The sequence below is a fragment of the Strix aluco genome, chromosome 2, assembly GCF_031877795.1.
Source record: "Strix aluco isolate bStrAlu1 chromosome 2, bStrAlu1.hap1, whole genome shotgun sequence".
Lineage (NCBI taxonomy): Eukaryota > Metazoa > Chordata > Aves > Strigiformes > Strigidae > Strix > Strix aluco.
This window is the reverse complement of record NC_133932.1, coordinates 73009369-73029188: the sequence shown is the minus strand read 5'-3', so window position 1 is coordinate 73029188 and position 19820 is coordinate 73009369. Positions and strand designations below refer to the sequence as shown.

Genomic DNA, 19820 nt, shown 5'->3' with positions numbered 1-19820 from the left:
GCTAGGAAGTATGCTCAGCTGGGATATCAAAGGCATATTTGTCCCTCTTCTAATATATATCAGTAGTCATTAACAAGGGCAACAAGATCTGACAAGAAAGAAGAGCTGTTGTAAATAGAGCTCAACATTCCCACACAACTGCCAACTGAAATACCATCAATGTTGGTGGACCTATTTCAGGCAGGTAACAGAAAGGGGGGAAAGTATAATCAGATTTCTGGTTAGATCCACAAGTGAGAACCTGACTGCCATTCTAGATATCAATGGCCAATACCAAAGTCCAGTAGCTGCTTCTGAGCCACTAGGTTACCTCCACCCACATGCCTGAACACACAATGTTAGAGAGCTCTCAAAGAGCTTAAAAGCATGCTTTTTCTCTCTCTCTCATTTGGGAGAAAAAGCAGTCTTTTCCAGTGATGAAATTGAAGAATTATTCATATTAAAAATTTAAATATTCATGGGAACAGTTGGATGAGGACTCATGTAAGTTGTGGGAAGACATGTTCACTCTCCCTGTCTATTACAGTGGATATCCATGAAAGCAGCTCCAGTAAGAAAGAACGAGAGCACTCTACCAAGGAATATATATAGCTAAGATGGGCTAGGAATGGGGAGGGAGGAAAGCGAATTGAGATTTTTTTTTCAGCCAGAAAGGTACTGCATGCTGGTCAGTCCTGGTTGAGTGTTTTAGCCATGTAAATATTGTGGGCAGGGAAACAGAAACACTTCATGCAGTTACTCTTTGAAAGACTGATCCCTGTCTCCATCATTGCCAAAAGGGCATAGGCACCTAATACCAAAAGAGGTTTCAGATTTACAAAGTCTTTATGGAGACTGAAGCATTCTTCCATCCCAGAGGAAGACATTTATCTTCCAGAGAGCACCATGTTTTAAAACACAAGGCTCTTCTCAACTTTCACAGTCAACTACCCACCTGTTTTGCAAACTGACTTTCAGAGCGCTTACCAAGGAGACTGAAACACCCCTAGCATTACATACATTCATTTATGCATCTAACCTGCCTTCTAAATGCACTGGATGGTCACACACTAAATGTTAGGCTGGCTGCTGCAGCTTTTGGACTTTCAAGTTAAGAGGTATGTCCAGAGAGATGCTGCTTCTCACAGGAGGGACACAGGGGGAGTGAAGGGAGAGAAAAAGAAAGCACGGAAGGGCTAAGATGAACAACCTAGCATGCATGGGAGGGCAGTCTTTTCCCTACTGCTTTCTCTTGTTGTCACACCCTCACTTAAAACTCTGAGCATCTGGTAGTAAGATAGAAAAAGATTTTAAAGGATGATTTTCAATTTCTGTCAATGCTTTTCTAGAAATCTTTTGTGTTCTCACCATTGTCAGTGTGAATCAGTCAGTAACAGAGCAATAAGTGAAAGACAAAGCCAGGCAAGAAGTTGCAGACTTCACGTTCCGTGACGAAAAGACACTACCACCCCATAACCTCCCAAAACTGTTTAGTGACATGAGCAATACAGCACAGAACAGCTGCACTGAAGTAGGCTAAAGACTCCTCTAATCCAGTTTCCTCTCTCTGACAGTGGGTCAAAAGCAGCTGCTTAAGCAAGACTATACAAACCAAGACAAGAATACAGAGATACCTGCCCAAATTCTCATCTATCTTCTAATGATTTACCTGCCAAGGACCTCCTGCATTTTGCTTCCTTTCATGGAAACCTTTAGTACTCTGTAGCATGGAGTTTTACATCTGAACTACAGGGTGCAAGAAGAATTATTTCCTTCTGCTTCTTCTGGACATGTCACATGTTAGCTTAATGCCCCCAATAAAGCTGAGGTCTTACTTCACATGTACAGCTAAGATTCACAGTCCATGTATCATCACATGTTGTCCTTCCTTTATTCTGTATATTCAGACACGCTGCAACAGGAACTGCAATTGCCCCGTACGGATGTTTCCTATCTACAACCTGAAAGCACAACACAAAGGCTCAAAAACACAGCGCCCAAGCACTTCTATACAACCCTGCAAAACCGGGATGAAAAGCCCTGTACAGCTGGCCAACACTTTCTGCAGGATTCTTGGGAGGAGAAAAACTATGCTCTATGTTACCTGAAAAGGTTTCTGACACTTTGATGGGAAATCAGTTGCACTGTGTACACGGACTGTGGTAGAGGGAGGGAAAAGAAATTTTCTGTGAGAAGAGAAAAAAGTATCCACACACATACAGTGTTTCTCTACCAAGGTCTCTATTTTGGCCATTTACTTAAAGTCTGCTCTTTAGGACAAAAAAAAAAAAAAAAAAAAGGGAAGAGGTATTCTCTTTTTACATAATTTCCTAATAGGTTCTCAATATTTGACACAGATAGCTCCTACAATTTATTTTCATTTTAACCAAACCTTTCTCAGTAGGTTTACACAAAGAAAATTGGTTTTCCTCTAGTTTTTTTGAGGTTTGTTCTGTCAAGTTTAAAGAGGTTTTTTTCCATGAGATCTGGTTAGGATCCTTTTCTCACACTGAAAGAAGAATGAGCTGGTGCATTTTGGGTAACATTGCTTAGAAAATGTAAGAACAGTTTACTTTCTCAATTTTGGATCTTGTGAAGTATCATCACCGAGTCATTAAACTGATATATGTTTCACTTCAGCTATCAATCTCGTTGCACGTAATATTACCCCAGTTCTTGTAAAACTATGTCTTGTAGTTCGGAGTTGTTAGTACAGCAGTACAAATCAGGTTAAGCCCATAACCTTTTTGCTTTCTTAATTGCACTTAATAATTCAAGCTTCTATATACAAATGTTTGTATCAAAAAAAGAGAAAATATTTTTATGACTAAAGCCAGAGTCTCCTTATTCTAAAGGGTTTTTTATTCTGTAAACTTTGGGGTTTTTATATTGCTGTTGTTAGAAACCTCTATTAATGGAGACTATAGTTTCAGGCACCGTGCATGAACATAGGCATAATATATTTTTCAGTAGATTAACTGAATAGAATTGTGATTATGACTTATCAAACGTATTGCTCCCATTAGCAACACATTAAAGAACTAAAAAAAAAAAAAACCTCCAGAAAAGTGCTTGAAAACAACACTGCAAAAAGAATTTGGAAGTCTAAATTTGTGAGAAAAAGCTATTAGAACAAAACCTTGTGAAAAGGTGAACTTCCTCATACTACCAGACCACTTACAAACCTTTCATGATGAGGGGGAGCTAAAGCCAAAGCACAGCTTTACCAGTTCATCACACATTAGGGACAGGGGTCCCAGTTGCTGCTCAAGCCATAACCAGCTTGTCTTCCTCCAAGCAGAGGAAGCTATTCCTCATTGCATCACCCCTGAGCACATTCCTTCACTTCATTTGCAACACACCTCAGTACTCATTCTTCTTGTGACACCCAGCCACCAGCGATCACCAGGTTCAGTATGCCATCACGGACACACTGCACAACACAAAGATGAGAAACTACCTATTTTCTGTGAATAATTTTTTTTTAACCCTTAAAAATATTTCTGCAGGAACATTATTTCTGACTGTTTGAATTACAAGTTTAGCTTATCACTGGTCAAAAGCATTTACAGATCTACTTCTGCTCCTTAGAGTATTACAGTTGCTATTTTATAATCATCTATGTGTCTTGCTGTATTCAGCTATACTCCTTACCCCTGTGGCATCTGTTAAATGTAATCTATGTAACATAAAATGAAAATACATAAATTCAGTCTTAGATTTAGACAGAGAAAGCAGTCACAATTTAAGATACTCAGAAATGATTATGGCTACACCTGAAATGAGGCAAGTGGGCTCAGCTGATAGCCCTGAAGTCCTGAGCTATAAGCAAGATAATTATGGGAAGCCACCAGAGAACTCACTGCAGTGCACAGGGACTCCCTCCCTGCCTGAGGCTGGGCTTCCCCCCTAGATGAGTACCAGGGGACAGGACAGGAGTTGGGGGATGATGCAAACCTGGGCCGCCTTCTGTCACCTTCCATGCAGTCAGAAGGGGTCTGGAGTGTCCATGCCATGAACCCAGGACCTGGAACATGCCTTGTTCCCACAGTTCAGACATGGGATTTGGGAGACACATCCCAGAGCCCAGAACCAAAAGAGTTGAGTTTAAGCAAATACTTCATAATACCTCCACAGGGAATGATCAAAACATCTTAACCTTTTCTCAGGTACACAGTGGGGCTATGATCCATCTCTCCAGATAATGTTTATAAAGGTACTCTTAGCCAGCTCATTAATGACCATGAGCTGAGCTCTCATTAACTTCCTTGGGACTATAGGCTTGCAACCCACAGCTACGCTTGGCACAGTGGATACTGTCTGAAAGCCAGATTCATAAATTTAGCGAGGTGCCCTGTCCCTTTTGATTTCAACAGCTTCATCTGCTTGAACCTTAATACTTATCACTCTACAGCAACCCAATAAGCCTTCTTGAAAACAGCCACTCTTTCTCTAACAGAGTCCCCCAGCAGACGTTTCCTACTACTCCTTCAATAAACAAATGCCCTAGTAATCAAAACAAAACAATGTCTCCAAGAACTTATTTGTAGATTTCTTATTTACAAACTGGATTGTATTCTCCCTTGCATGAAATGCATTTCTAAGAAATGTTAGAAAAATTAAAAAAAAAAAAAAATTATGTTGCATTTTTAAAACAAACAGGGGCACCTGTAACTTCCTGCTCTGAATTTAATCTTGAGATGAATTCACATTCCTTTCTGAAGCTGATATGGATTGTATTGCATACAGAAGCTAGTATTATGTTAAAACATAAAAGGAGAGGATGTATTTTTGTCACATGGGCATCATAAATATCATCCATATATCACTCCTGGAGGTTAACCGATACTCTGTTGGAAAGCAGAGGCAAAAAGCTTAGTAAACTGTTTAGAAAAGTAACATTGGTGGTTAAAATTTATCTTCTGAGAACACCAGTTTCAAAAATTGGAAGCTGGCCATAAAATAACTTGTGATAGCAGAAAGCATATAGAGTAATTACCTCCTCTGGTAATTTACTCATATTTTACTGTCTTTCTCAAGCAAGAAACACAGATTGTACTGAATGAATGAGATTGTTCCCAGCTCCATCAGATGCACCTTGAATCCTCCTCATCTGATAGTTTACTGCAGAAATAAAGTGAAGCAAGCCCACATTCATTAGCTCTGCAAGACCAAACAGATGCTAAAGCTTCACTTTTAAGAAAGGCAGCTAAAAAAGGTGAATGCAGAATGTCAAATTTTACCTACCCTAAGGAACAAGAGTATCTGAGACATGCAGTGAATCTCAGCTTAGAAAACAGCACTTATTTCATCATTTTTCAGACCTGCAGTACAAAAGGTTACCTTCCCCAAGAAAAAAAATAATATTTGTTAAAATATGAAAAATACCATGCTGCCAGAGTATAGTGTGCTTTCACAGCACTCTTCTCAAAACTTCAAAGAGACTTTAAAAAAAAAAAGACCAAAAACTTTAGCAACATTTATGTGCTATATTGCTAACTCCAGAGCAAGATGCACTTTCTTCTGTAATTACAAGAGCTCTCAGTAAATATTTACACAAACTGAGCTGTACTCTACTGTTTCACCAGTTCTGTTTTTCCTTCCTCTCCCAAGTGCTCTCACACAGGTATCTTTGTTTTGTTTTATTTTATGGCTCCCCTGATTTGTTGCCAGTAAATATGTTTATTAGCAACCAATGACACTTAGTTTTCTTAAATAGGCTCATCGGTACCTCATATAGCATTTTTGAAAAATACATTTTACTTATAGCAATATATCTGACCACACGACTATATAACTGACACTGTCATCTTTTTGAAATTGTATTATGTTGCTGGGACTGTTTCTATAAAACAGATTAAAAACTATCTTTGTCACTTAAGATGGGATACTTAAGAGTTTGGCTCTAGTCCCATGATGCTCAGCAGAGAATTCCCCTACGCTTCAGGGAGGTTTTCCAGTACGTAAAGACCTGCGTGTATTTCCTCCCATTGACAGCATCCCAGCTCTTTAAAGCTGCTTAGGACATCTCAAATAGGTGTGATGAACACTTCAGGACCTCACATTAAGGAACTTTAACTTCCTGTAGGATACCATGCAGTAAGTGAGACTTTATAAAGTGAAGATGGTGTTTCAGAAGGATGCTCTGCAAAGAATGGAAAAGGAAAGATCGCAGACAACACGCATCAAGAAATACATTGCAAAATACCAGCATTTCCTCCAAGGCATCTGTGCCTTTAAAGCCCGAGTTTGCTTCAAGTGCTAAGGCCCTGATACGACTGCATATTTCACATATTGTGATTGACCAGGAAATATATTGAAAAGCATTCAGCCAACAGTGCAGCAGCTGCATAGCTAGAGAAAACACAAATCCCTTTTAATTTCACATTTACTGAACAAGTACAATACATCATCAACTAACTAGAGTACAGTCCAGGTCAGGCAGGAATACTTAGCTATGCCAGCTGATCCACATATGAATATCAGTCTCATTTCAAGTCCTTCTGCTTAAAATAGACTCCACATAGCAAGTTTGATTTCACAAGCCACAGACCTCTGGAAGTTAGATGTTCCATTTACGCCAAGTGTATAGGCTCCCTCTATAGTCAGGGAAGACAGATTTGTGCCAATCTTCAAGTCTGGCTTTGACCAGCCTCTTCAATACTTAAAAGGCACCTGTATCCTTCCAGTGACTACTTATGGATGCCAGATCCCTATTTTAAGAGGACTGTTTCGGTAGGCTCCTATAAGGTGCAAATGAGGTGTCTACAGAACGGGCCAAACCTCTCAGTTCTACTTAAAATGCAAGAATACTGGCCAGACCAAAAAACCCACCATGTATGTGGAAATCTAAAACAGGAACATGGACCCTTAGGACATACTGGAGACACTTGACCTGGAATGTGCAACACAGGAGGCATTAAGCAGCTTCACTCAGAACACCTACATTAAAGTCCCCTAAGATTTTGAAGTCCTGTGGTCATCCTGCGGCCTCAGACGAAGATATTTCTGCCTTTTAATTATACTTTTGTGTCCATCAGACCAAAACAGAAGCCCAGCACAGCTGAATTACACAACACCTGTCAGGAAAAGCATGGATAAATGGTCTCCTCTGGAATATTCTCCCTCAGCTTGCAAATAATTCCATTGCGTCTGTGCTAAACAACCCTACCAAAACTTTTCTGCAGCAGTCACAAGATACTTGTTTACAAGGAGGAAAAACCAACCAACCAATCAACCTGAGGCACTAATAAAAGGCACAACAATTTTGAGAGTGTCTTCCACATTCCACCTATGTTTGAGACAAGAGACGACAGATACACTTTCCTATATAGCAGGAATAAGACTTGGGCAAAATCACCCATAAATTTCTATAAAACACACATAAGATAAAACCAACACAAACAGGCTGTAAATGACTAGTTCCTCCACATCAAAGCTTTCCAAATTACAGTACACGGACTACTTTATACCATATCAGTATATTTCCAGTAGCTATTTTTAATTAAAGTACATTGAAAAAATTAATTCAAGCTATTAATTATCACTATTCCAGAAAGATATTATGTGGTCACAAATGGCCCAAAAAGGGACCCAAGACAATACATGAGAAAGAGAAATGGTTCCAAGCCTCCCTATTAATATCTCGTCACTGCTATGAAAAATCTTGGAAACCTCTGTCAAATAAAAAGTTACCGCATTACAAAAGCAGAGGAGAAGTTTAAGAAAGGTGCCACCACATACACCAAGACTAACACACATACTAGGAGAAAAAAAAAAACCTCTGGTAGCATCTGACCCAATGAAGAAACAGAATTTCAGAATTAAAAGACAGATGGCAATGCTGTTCATCCGACAGTTACAGTCATAGCCCCACTATGCTGTATCCTGTACTAATATGGGTACCACTTATTTCCAGTGTTTTTCCTAAACTAAATCACAGAATTTGGACACGTTTCCTGCTCCTGGATTAACTAACAATTACTGAATAGAATTCTTTTTAGGATGAGACAACAGGCTTTATGTATCAAATACCCTTTACTTCCTTCTCCCAGATAAGAATTTGCTTTGTCTGTATCTGATGCAAATAACAAGTTAATATATTTTAAGACACACCAAAATGTGAAATGTTTCTTTGACTTACAGAAGCCAAATTAAGATCTTACTCAGGTACATACACATACACACAAAACCACAGCTACACTAATGACTGAGATGAAGCCACTTCACACTCCAATAAAACAATGGGTTTACATGATTAAAAAAAATATTAAAAGATTGCAAAGAAAGAATTTAACATACGGTTTCAATAAAAGACTTATTTGTCTACTGTTTTGCCATCTTCAGAATTTAATAGAACTTTGCCTCCAGAGCCGCATGAAGAAGCGTCGGCTGCTTAAATAGCCCTTTACAAAATGGGAAAATGCCTCAAGATGACAAGCCTGGTAAGGGGCTGGGATCTAAAGCAAACTAACAGGAAATACCAAGAACATCTTCAGAGTTAAGATGCCCGACTAAGGACAAGATGTCTACACCTCACTCTGCTCAAGGTGGAGAGTCTAAAGTTGTCTCCTACACATCAATCCTCCAAAGAGCTGACTATTTTCCAGGTACACGTTCTAAAGTCCCAGCACATTTTTTTTTTTTTTTTTTAAAACATCAACATTCTGTTCTTCCTATGTTTAATTAAGGAAACAGAGCAAGCTGCACTATAACGATATGGAAATTATTAGTAAAAATCAATACAAGTATTTTCTTTGGCAGAGTAAAAATAAGTAGAATATAGGCCTGAGTCTACATGACCAGAAACACCATGTAAATAACTCTCAATATGTTTTTTAAAATGGTATGGTTGAAATGTTACCACATTGTAAAAGCGACAATAGCCATTCTATGAGTACAAAGAAAATGGAAAACATCTACTGAGGAGTAAGAGGAATAGAAAATGTTGCAGTATTTTCTTTTAATATGACAACACAGCACCCACACGGCCAGTACGGCAAATTAAAGCTTGCCATGTTTGTGACCCATGAAACAGACTCAAGATTTCCAGAGTCTTCTGCGAGTCTGAAATGATTCCCTAAATGACTTCTCGCAACAACTCCATCAAACAGCAGCATGGTATTTAAACATCCTACACAGCTCATTCACAGCACAGACCAGCTCCCTCTGCATCCAGGCACACCAGTTTGACCATGCTCACTCAAGCTGCAAGATCTAAGTCTATTGTTTCCACTTCCTAGCATAGTCAAGTATACATTTATTAAAATAAAAGTCCATCAATTTACTTCCTGAGGGCTGAATTCTAGTTCTACTAAAAATCAATAACAAAAAAGTCCAGCTATTTCACTACTATCATGTTACGATTTTTTTTCTTTTTTTAAATAACGGATTGACAATCTCATGTTACCGTATCTTACATAGCTTTTAGTTTACTGTGACTTGAACATTCATACTAACAGAAAAAAATTAAGAGAGGACCTGGATTAGAAATCACTTAGTGCTAAAATACATTGCTGCTTTTGTATCTGGAAATCATCCTATTGGCTATCATTCAACAACTGAGTACTACCAATTTATTTATTTAGAACCCACACAATCTACTATTTATTTAAAAATACACCAGCTACAGTTAAAGTTAAAAGCTTATATTGACAGGATTTTAATTTGACAGTTAAAGATTAAAACAAAACAGTGTAGTAAGTTACCTTTCTTTAGATATCCAAAAGCAAGCAGTGTAATACTAGCACTCACTGGTGCATGTCAGAATCTCTCGGTGGTATTTGTGAGAGTAACTGTTAGAGTATTGGGATTATAATGTAGTAAGTACTAACCATTTTGAGTTTATGGCAAATTCTCTCGAGTATTCTGTGCCTCGGGATCATGTACATTTTTTATTACATGTTTATTCCTAATGCTTCTCTACACAGTCATTTCTCTAAGACATGAGCCCTAATTCTGTAACTTCATCATTGAGGGAATGTGCTGGTTTTGGCAGGGATTGAGTTAATTTTCTTCAGAGTAGATGGTAAGGGCTATGTTTTGGATTTGTGCTGGAAACAGTGTTGATAACACAGGGATGTTTTAGTTATTGCTGAGCAGTGCTCACACAGAGTCAAGGCCTTTTCTGCCTCACCCCACCCCACAGCGAGCAGGCTGGGGGTGCACAAGAGGCTGGGAGGGGACACAGCCGGGACAGCTGACCCCAACTGACCAAAGGGACATCCTGGACCATATGACATCATGCCCAGCATATAAAGCTGGGGGAAGAAGGAGGGGGGGGACATTCAGAGTGATGGCATTTGTCTTCCCAGGTAATGGTTACTCGTGATGGAGCCCTGCTTTCCTGGTGATGGCTGAGCACCTGCCTGCCAATGGGAAGTGGTGAATGAATTCTTTGTTTTGCTGTGCTTGCATGCGTGGCTTTTGCTTTACCTGTTAAACTGTCTTTATCTCGACCCACGAGTTTTCTCACTTTTATTCTTCTAATTCTCTCCCCCAACCCATCAGGGTAGAATAAGTGAGCGGCTGTGTGGTACTTAATTGCCAGCTGGGGTTAAACCATGACAGGGAATTATGTATTAAGTTACACAAGTTTAATTCCAAATCCAAACATAAATGTTCAGTTTTATGCTATATCAAAACTGATTAGTTGTAAATAATTATTATAATAAAGTGACTTTCCATAGTTCACAAACTTTTAATATTAATCACCATCAGAAATCTTTATCAATAGTTTCTGTACAAGATTGTTACAATAAAAGAGTAACTTTTTGTTATGTTAAAGAGACAGTATTCCTATAGTTATATTTCATTAATTCTGGCAGAAGTAATTGCTCAGGACTGAAACCTGTTGTAAAAGATGCAAATCCACCCTCCTATAAACTTTTCCAGATGGTTACATTGTAAAAAATGAATGACATTCTAACACAACCGAGTGCAACCACCTTACAGAAGAATTCTACCTCCATCTTCCAGATCCAAATCTCATAATTCTCTGGCAAGGAGTCTCTTTTGGGTATCAGTGAAAGTTTTGGTTAGACACATAACCTGACATTTGGTCTGCCTTTTAAAGTAAACTGGAACCACTCACTGGAGTTTTTGAAAAAAAAAAAAAAACAGTATCAGAGAAAATGATAAAAAGACTACAGAAGAAATTTATACCATAACTTCTCAATAATTCAAGCACTGGCGAGACCACGGTAGTTGAAGCAGTCAACTTGGTGATGTAAAGGGGTTTTGCATTAACTAGCAAACTGATGCAGTTTGCATCCATTTATCAATTCTATTCTTATTTATTTTAAATAATGCTAAAATGTAGCATTAACAGTTATTGCAAATAACTTTCTATAACCTCAGTTATCTCCATCAGGGAAGGCAGACTAAGCCAGCATCATTATTGCTTTCTTGTTCTTGAGCAAGTGTTCAACACTACTGTCTGCTACGTAAGGGTTAAGCCTAACTCTCCCCCGAAAGACTGTCAGGTGTCTTGTTCATTCAGTCTTATGACTTCTGGTGAGCAAAAGCCTGGATCCAAACAAAAAAAAAAAAATCTTCTGAATTCTCATTCCATACATTCGTTTGAGAATGCTACCCAATTTAATGAGGGGTTAAACCAAACATTAGGACTGCCTTAAACACTGGTTTTAAATAATACACTGCCTAGGAGGACACAACGCAAGAGGCAAATCTAAAACTGCTTAGATCTTATTTCATTGACATGATTTTCCCACTGTTACTGGAATGATTTATTGATTTGTCTTTGACTGAAGAGAAGCAAAGTCCTCTGCTTGAAGTTGCACTTACAGTGTTGTTCTTAGTCTACTTTAAAGTATCTGTGAAACAGATTTGGAAATTAAGACCCAATGGAACAATGAGTTTCATACCTTACACTCATCATCATGGCACGTATCAAACAAATTTTTCTAAAGCATCACTTGGAAAAGCTTGGAAAATTCTCCACTGTGCTCTACTGTTTCTAAGAAACTTAGGCTGTTTCTGGTATCAGCAAGTTTGCTGTTTTGGCATCATGCTAGAGCCCCAGTGCCTCCATTTCTGACCCCTTCAAACAAAAACAAGCAGCTCAACAATGTCTAATCCATGCGTCATGTAATCCTGCTTAATACTCTACAAACTCTGGGTAATATTTGGGTAGTTTTTAAATTTAGCAAAGAACATCCTGGCCTACTTCAAAGAGACCCTTGCCTTGGGTAGCGTCCCCTAGCAATATCGCCCACACTCATTTCAAAGAAGTAAAGCAAGCACTCATAAACATGTAAGAGAAATGAACAAAAGGTAAAGTTAGACACGCTGGCCTAATGACATAATAAAAACATATAGTATTACAAATCAAATGATTGAAACGGGAATGCATTATGCAAGCACCAAACATACCACTCAAACAATTAAAGAGACATTCTGACTCTCTAACAACACCACTTTGGCCCCATTTACCAGCACAAGACAGAGCCCTGCACAAGCACATACGACCCCCCGCTTCCCGCACACAAGCCTTCCTCCCACCAACACAGAGCTATTAATATAAAGTCAGTGATCACTCCGCCAGAGAAACAGAAAATCCTTTCTTTGAGACATCGTTTGTTTTCTGCAGCATCATCTTCAAAGTGGCTCGCACTGCACACACTACTGAAGAGGTCTAAATTAAATTCTATTATAATTCTTCAGTATACTGTCCTGACTGTCCTTCCTAAGATCTCTCAGACCCTCGCTGAAGGACAAATATGTTCCTATTTTGTTTAGGCTGTCAGGCAGACAGTCTCCAATCATTAGCCTCTTGTCAACAGCGATGCTGGGGTAGATTACTAGTGCGTAGTGCTTGTAATGGCAGGTGCATGGCCCTGGGGCTGCCATCTGCCAGGAAGGAAGTGTTCTCCTCTAGGATGCTGAAGAGATTGACAAATAATGTAAACAAAACACTGAATCATTCCTAATCTATGGAATCAAGCTATTGCATTACTCTTCCACAATGTAGATGTTACCATCAGAGGTGGGGGCTTAGGTCTAGGGCTTGGTTTTTCTTTTTCTTCCCTCTTAACCATTTCTGTGATTGATTTACTGAGATAAAAAACACACTCTAAAATAACTTTTATTTAACCAAGACAGGCAAATCTGGATTTGAAAACAAACAAAAAACCATCCTAGTATTAAAGATGTTTATTTTGGAAAGTACTTCCCCACTATTAGCTTGAATGCATCTCTTTCCAGAGTGTATTGCCCTTCACCATGCACAAGAACTAGATTTTTTAATTACTGGTTTTGATAAGCCTATACACAATTTTGGCCGTCATCACTGATGAAAAATTGAGAACATCTGTTTTGAAAAAATTTTTTGAAAGTAAAAAAACCTGGATAGTAACAGAACTCCGAGTATTGTTCTTGGTCTTTTAAATCGATTCCCAAAGGGATTTCTCATGATCAGATTGAACATCTTTCCTAAACAGTGCTAGTTTAGTGGCCCATTTTTCACCTCAGCTACCAAGCAACAGCACAATTCCATGCAAATGTGCACACACTTACCAGACTAGTTGCTGTGATCATTCCTATTTTTTAGGAAAGTTATTCATTGCTGTCTAACTGGCAACACAGAGGAGATTACACACTACATCCATCTTTCAGTGAGCCCCAAAAGTTACTATATGTGTTAGCACTATTTTTTAGGTGAGCCTCTGCAAAGATGTAAGCAATCTCTAAATTCATTTCTTTGTGGTTTGGATCGGGCTTGTAATACTAAGCCTTAAAAGCTTGCTTTAAATACAAACACTTACAACCCTACAACTAAGGGATTCATCCTACCTAAATTAGCGTGGAAACTGCAAATACAATCTAAACCAGTAATCCTGGTTTCCTGTTGTCCTGGTTTCAGCTGGGATAGAGTTAATTTTCTTCCTAGTAGCCGGTACAGTTCTGTGTTCTGGATTTAGTATGAGAATAATAGTGAAAATAGCGTGAGCCAAAACCAGGACACCTCTATAGCCGACAGAAATGCCAGGGAAAATTCGTGCTACTTTATAACTTGTGTTTAAAAGATGTGGGAGCAGTCACCCTTGCTGCTTCTCTTTACTGCTGCTGGTTCTCAAAAGCACCTGGAGGACTGACTAACCCAAGATACCCACATGCTGGATAGCTAAAGGCAGTCGAGATAAGCAAGAGTGTAAAAAAACAAGAAAAGTTTTCCTTTGGAAAGGCTACAGGAGGAAAACCAGTCTTTACAACAACTGTCAGCAAGGGGACAACTCAGCTAAGTTGGCTTTTCAAGGCTGCCACTCTTAACCCCCTACATACATATGCACAAAAACTTTAAAAATAACTACATGCCAGACAACAGACACACAAACAAAACTTATCAAAACTTTGGGGTCACTACACCTCTTCTAAAAACTCAAGGGATGCTACTGATTTCCATGTGTACACAGATTGCTTCTAAGCAAACACTGTAAGAAACTACAATAAAAAGAGTTGTGAAACCCTCATAATTAAACACCCCAATTTATCAAATCAGTCACTATACTCACTTTAAATTGCTATTACACACATGTCGTCAACATAATGTTAAAACTTCCACAAACTCTGCTGAAGTGTATCATGACTAATACACAACACACCTAGGCACAAAGAGAAAACATATGGACAACCAGTACAAAAGCATATTATAGCTCCACAAATTGGGGAAAAAAAAGATCCCAGATATAGCCATTTCTTTGTGTGTTTATTACTTTAAAAAGAAACATATTTATGGTGCTTTAGAGAAAGTCTGGTATAAACAGAAAATACCTGAATGTGCCTATGTTGCCATTTAACTGTTGAAGAGGGAGGAAAGTTAGATTACATACACTAACTCTAGCTTAATTTTTCTGTGGATGCTTGCTGCGTTTCAACTTTTAAACCACTTCAGCATTCCAGTGTAATTAATGCTCTTTAAAAATAATAGTAAATCAAGTGTAAAGAAACCCATATTCTTCTCTCCTTATTAAAAAAAAACAACCACCACCAACATAAAAAACATGTCCTAATACTCTTTCTGTTCAAACATTCCTTTATCCATTTTACTTACAAGCAAACGTTAGTCTCTGTAGCTATCTTGAAAGAAATCAAGTAATCAGAAGCAATCATCAACCTAAGCATTTCCTCTGCCTTGAGCAATGACTGTACTGGTTCATTTTAGAACAAACCCACCATTCAACTTGGTCTATAACAATTTATCTTAAATGACTCAAAGTAACCATGACATTCTTTCTACGAGCAGTATAGCTAAACATAATTTAAAGTATAAAGCAAAATAAAAGTCTAATAGATGTCACGCATTTTAATACTCTATCTGCTTGTAAAAAGCTGACATCCGTATAATCAGCATAATTTAAAATATCAAAGGCTTCATTTTAATCTTAGATAACTTCAGTTTACATTTTGCGTTTCATGAGTGGCACTGCTAGGTTCAGACCTAACCATTTGGGTTTGGTTGGCTGTGAAGTGCAATCTGAGAGACAAGATGTGAATTTCTAGAGGTTGTAAAAGGAAACCTCAAATTTTTAATTCTAAGCATAAGAGGTTAAAAAGAAAAATTAAACTATGTAAGGTATTAAAGGTAGTTCAGTTCCTTCCGCTGTTAATTTTTATGTTCTCACAGAACTTACCAGTAAGAGTATTAAATTACTAGAACTAATTTATTCAGAAAAACTTTAAAAGATGTACAGATTTCTAACACAGCATATAGTTCTTTCAATACTTTTAAGAAGTCATTTTAAAATGAATACAAGTTTTGTTAATGAAACAATTAAACATTCTCATGCTGCTCCGAGAACCAAGACTTCATGGCAGTTGGCATATTAGAGGGGAAAAAAAACACCTTAATAATATAACTCATTGTGCAAAGTAATCCCAAAGAAAAAGGAAACAAGGATTATGTCTTCAATAATTTAAAATGCCATTAGAAAGACACAGAAAGATATTTCTTAAGATAGGCTTTTTATTGTTTAGGTGCAATCATAAAACCCTCACAAAAGTAAAAGCTAATTGACAAGGCGGGGGGGGGGGGGGGGGGGGGTGTCGTTATTATCAAAAATCACCTTATTACGATCTTAAGTAGATGCATTACAAGATGATGACTTCTTTAAATAAATCAAGACAAAAGAAACTAACACAGGAGGAAAACAACCCTCAGGTTTTTTTGCACCATTACACATAGTATCTCTTCAATTTTAGAAAACTAGACCAGCTACTAGAAACATTTACAAGTTACAGAGCATTTTGTTAATGGAAAAAGGAAACAAAATTAAAGATAACCCATCCAAGTCTGGTGTTTTCAATTAAGCAAAATTCCCTATTACAAACCCACTAAATTTAATGGGAATTTTACTTAAGAATTTCATGATTACACACAAAGGGTAAAATCTTAACTCCACCGAAATAGAGACAAAACTCCCATTTGACTTCAATAGAACCAAGATCCATCATAAAAAGGTCACATAATTATTGGGTGCAATCTGTCATAAATATACTGGAATAAATAATTTACACTATATGAGAAAAAATGAGTGTTACGTATCTCCATAAATAATGAAAACCATACACAGTTCATATGTTTTTAAGCAAAAAAAGCAGTTATAATTTAAGAACAAAAGGCTAAGTATCAGCAAGTAACAAGTTTTAACCAGCCAGTAACAGTATTATTTTATTTACACATCAGATGAAGGCAAGTGTTTCTCCAATTCTTAAATATTTGCACACTTTTAGAACACAGAAAAACTAAACGAACCAATAATTTCAAGCAACCTTTTAATTTTTGTTTTGACAGCAGCTGTGGATGCACTCACTTGCTCTTGCCACAAGATCATACGGACAGAGATTTCCAAAAGCACAGCACTCCCTACAGCAGAGGCAAGTTACTGATAGCAGAGACACAAGCTACACGTGAAAACCAGCCACCTTTAAATGATATGAATAATTTCCCTTAAAACACTTATCCACACAAAAACACATCTACTGCTACAGACCTTAAGGAAGATTTCAAACTGTTTTTTTAAAAATGTATTTTACTCAAATCAAAATAATAGTTACTGTGAATGCAATTATAAGGAGCTTGTTTGTATATCCTGTATCTCTGAGATTCTCCTGTTCTAAATATTAAATATATGTGGAATCTCCATTGTTTTAAAATTGCTAGAAACCTCTCGGGTTTTGGAGAAGTTTTTAAGGAGTAAAGCTTCTCACTTTAAAATAAAATTTGAAAAAAGTGCAAACAACTAAGTAAACAATGCGGATTATATATAAACTGTCTCTTGTGCAAACCATTAATTTTTACAAAATTAGATTCTCTCAAATCTACCTGAATTACTACTGTGTTAAAATAATCTTGCTTATGCTCAAAATACAATTTTCTTTAAATTGCATATGTGTTTCTCTGTAAACCATTAAATTCTTAGTAGTCTCCCAAATCACAATGTTTGAAATTCAGATACACTGGCACAATACTTGGTGATTTTTTAAACAGTGGCAGAAGTCCTTCCGTAAACAAACTTTGGTGTGAAATCCCAATGAAAACCAAAAGAGAAACTGGGAAATTTGCAAAAGTTAATGACTTGATTCGACTTACACCTACAAAGTTGTCTGCGATATATTTCTCCTTTACCACACTATGACTTTTCCAGTTTGCCTGCCCCAAGTGCAATTAACCTGAAACCCCATTTTTGGTACCTAACTCTCCACACTGCTGACTGATGATGCTCGTGTGAAGTTTTTCCTTACCGCCTTGGCCTGATGTTGGCTACATTAATTCCTGAGCCCCGTAGCCCACCCCGCTGGCATGCAGGCATCTGAGGGAAGCAGGGTGGTGGTGAAGACAGCCTTGCCTCCTACAGAAAGAGTAAATCTCAACGAGCTTCCCCGCACCACTTGTCGATGTGGGCTGCGTTTAAAAGCTTAGGGGAAAGAGGAAAAATAAATATGCATGCAGATTAAACATTAAAATAAGGTAAGGCTATGACCACCTTTTGACAAATACAGAGCAGAACTGAACTCTCTCTGTACGCCGTGTACCAAATGAACACGGCTGTGTTTATTGTATTATTCTTTTGTTTACTGGATGGTAAGGACAGCAGCCGGTTGCCCCTGCTTATCTGACCGGCCGACTCTGACATTCCTGCTTTTTGCCTGGATGGTGGCCGTGCTCCCATCCACTCCAGGTTTTCTCGGTAACTGGTGCCCGCTCCCCTCCCCCCACCCCCCCCCTTTAGGGTCAGCAGTTTGGTGAACATTGTGGAAATAGCTCTTTCCCAACATGGGGCTTGGTTTGCAGTTGGGGCTGTAGGTGGCTCAAGAAAAACTCCTTGTTTTTTGTGAAAAAGCAGTTTGCAAAGGCAGGGGCACGATAGTTTGTAGGTGCCCAGGAGCGCAGTCCCAGGGCTGTACAAGGAGAGAGGGAACTGCAGCATCCGCAATGGTCTAGGTCAAGCCACAGGGATCCTGAAAATGACCCCAGCAAAACGAAAAGCAACAAATAAGGCTCTGCCCTCAACCCTTCCAGTCATTCAGAATAAGCGTTCATCCTTTCAAACTCTGACATTTCATTCAACAATCCTCTCGTCTTAATTAGGTTCAAAGCTTGCTCTGCAAACGGTGGATCTCTCATCTTTTCCATCTTCCTGTACTTCCTATCAAAAGAGAAAATATTTCTTCTTCAAAATCAGCTAGCTACTAAGAAAACAGAAGAAAAAAAAAACTGCAAGTGGTTCTTACAAACTGTGGCTGTTTGCTTATCATTGATGACCTCTATCAGCACTGTGAATACAGAAGCAATACCTATTCACCTCCAAGCAACTGCTTTTACGTGGTACGTCATTTCACCTAGCTAGACCCATAAACATGTATTACAGCTCTGTAAGCACACGGGTTTAAAGTACCATGTCTTGCATAAATTCAGGAGCAAAGAGAATCCCTACAGTGTCTCACCATTAACTTTTAATCCTTGACAGACTGGCTGTTCTGTGCCCTCCTCAACCAGCCCCCACTTTTGTACAAATTCTGGCTAAGAGGAGGCAGGCTGCTATTTTTTGGGGGGTGGTGGAGGCGTGGTATTTCTTTGTGGGTTTTTTTTGTTTTGTTTTTAAAAACAGCTTAACTAGCACCTCAACAAAGGAACAGCTACGTAATTAAAACCTGAATTCTCTCTCACCCTAAGTTTCAGATTTCTTCGGTTTGCTTTTGTCTTTGAACACCGAGCATTTGCAATCCATATAAAAGCAAGCCAACCAACTGGTCATTCACACTGGGACTGAGCCGCCAGCTGGAACATAGTTACACACCACCATAGGGTGGGCCTTCAAGCGAAATGTGCGATATAACATTCAACAGCTCACGCATATAGTGACTTCTGGAAAGAATTATATTTTTTTTCAAATTCACATTCCATGCTCACCATGATTTACTGTTAAACTTTTGCAAGAGATAAGGTATTTCAAAACGAAGATATTAAATCTATCCTTCTCATTTTGGTATGATTGACCTTCCCAGCTAGAGAGCCAAGGATTTTTTTGTGATCTGATGTCCTTAGTCCAAGAATCCTGGTTTTTAACTAAATCATTTTACATTTTTAAATAGTATTTAGAAACTGCATTAACATAAACTATTTTGGTCGCATTTTCCAAACACTTTCCAAGATCTTACATAAGAAAACTCTGAAGTACAACCCAAACACAGTAACTGTGTAAACATTAGCTTCTATTGGGGTACCCAGAAGTATATACACTCATAATAATAGCATGGTAGAATTCAAACATGAAGAAATAGCCCCAAATTAAACTTTTCCTCATATAAAAAGCCCGCAAGTT

The 19820-nt window shown here is 38.2% G+C and overlaps 1 protein-coding gene across 2 annotated transcripts in view; it reads right to left on the bottom strand.

Moving 5' to 3' along the window:
* Positions 1–19820, bottom strand: part of IRS2 (insulin receptor substrate 2) — a 38567-nt gene that overhangs the window by 14711 nt on the left and 4036 nt on the right. Inside the window, exon 2 of one of the 2 annotated variants that reach the window (XM_074815318.1) lies at positions 15942–18644. The exons of the other annotated variant lie outside the window; for it this stretch is intronic. Coding sequence (XP_074671419.1) covers positions 18619–18644 — 26 coding nt within the window. The 3' untranslated portion in view covers positions 15942–18618. Of the gene's footprint in view, positions 1–15941; positions 18645–19820 lie in introns of those variants that run through there. 2 annotated transcript variants of the gene reach the window in all.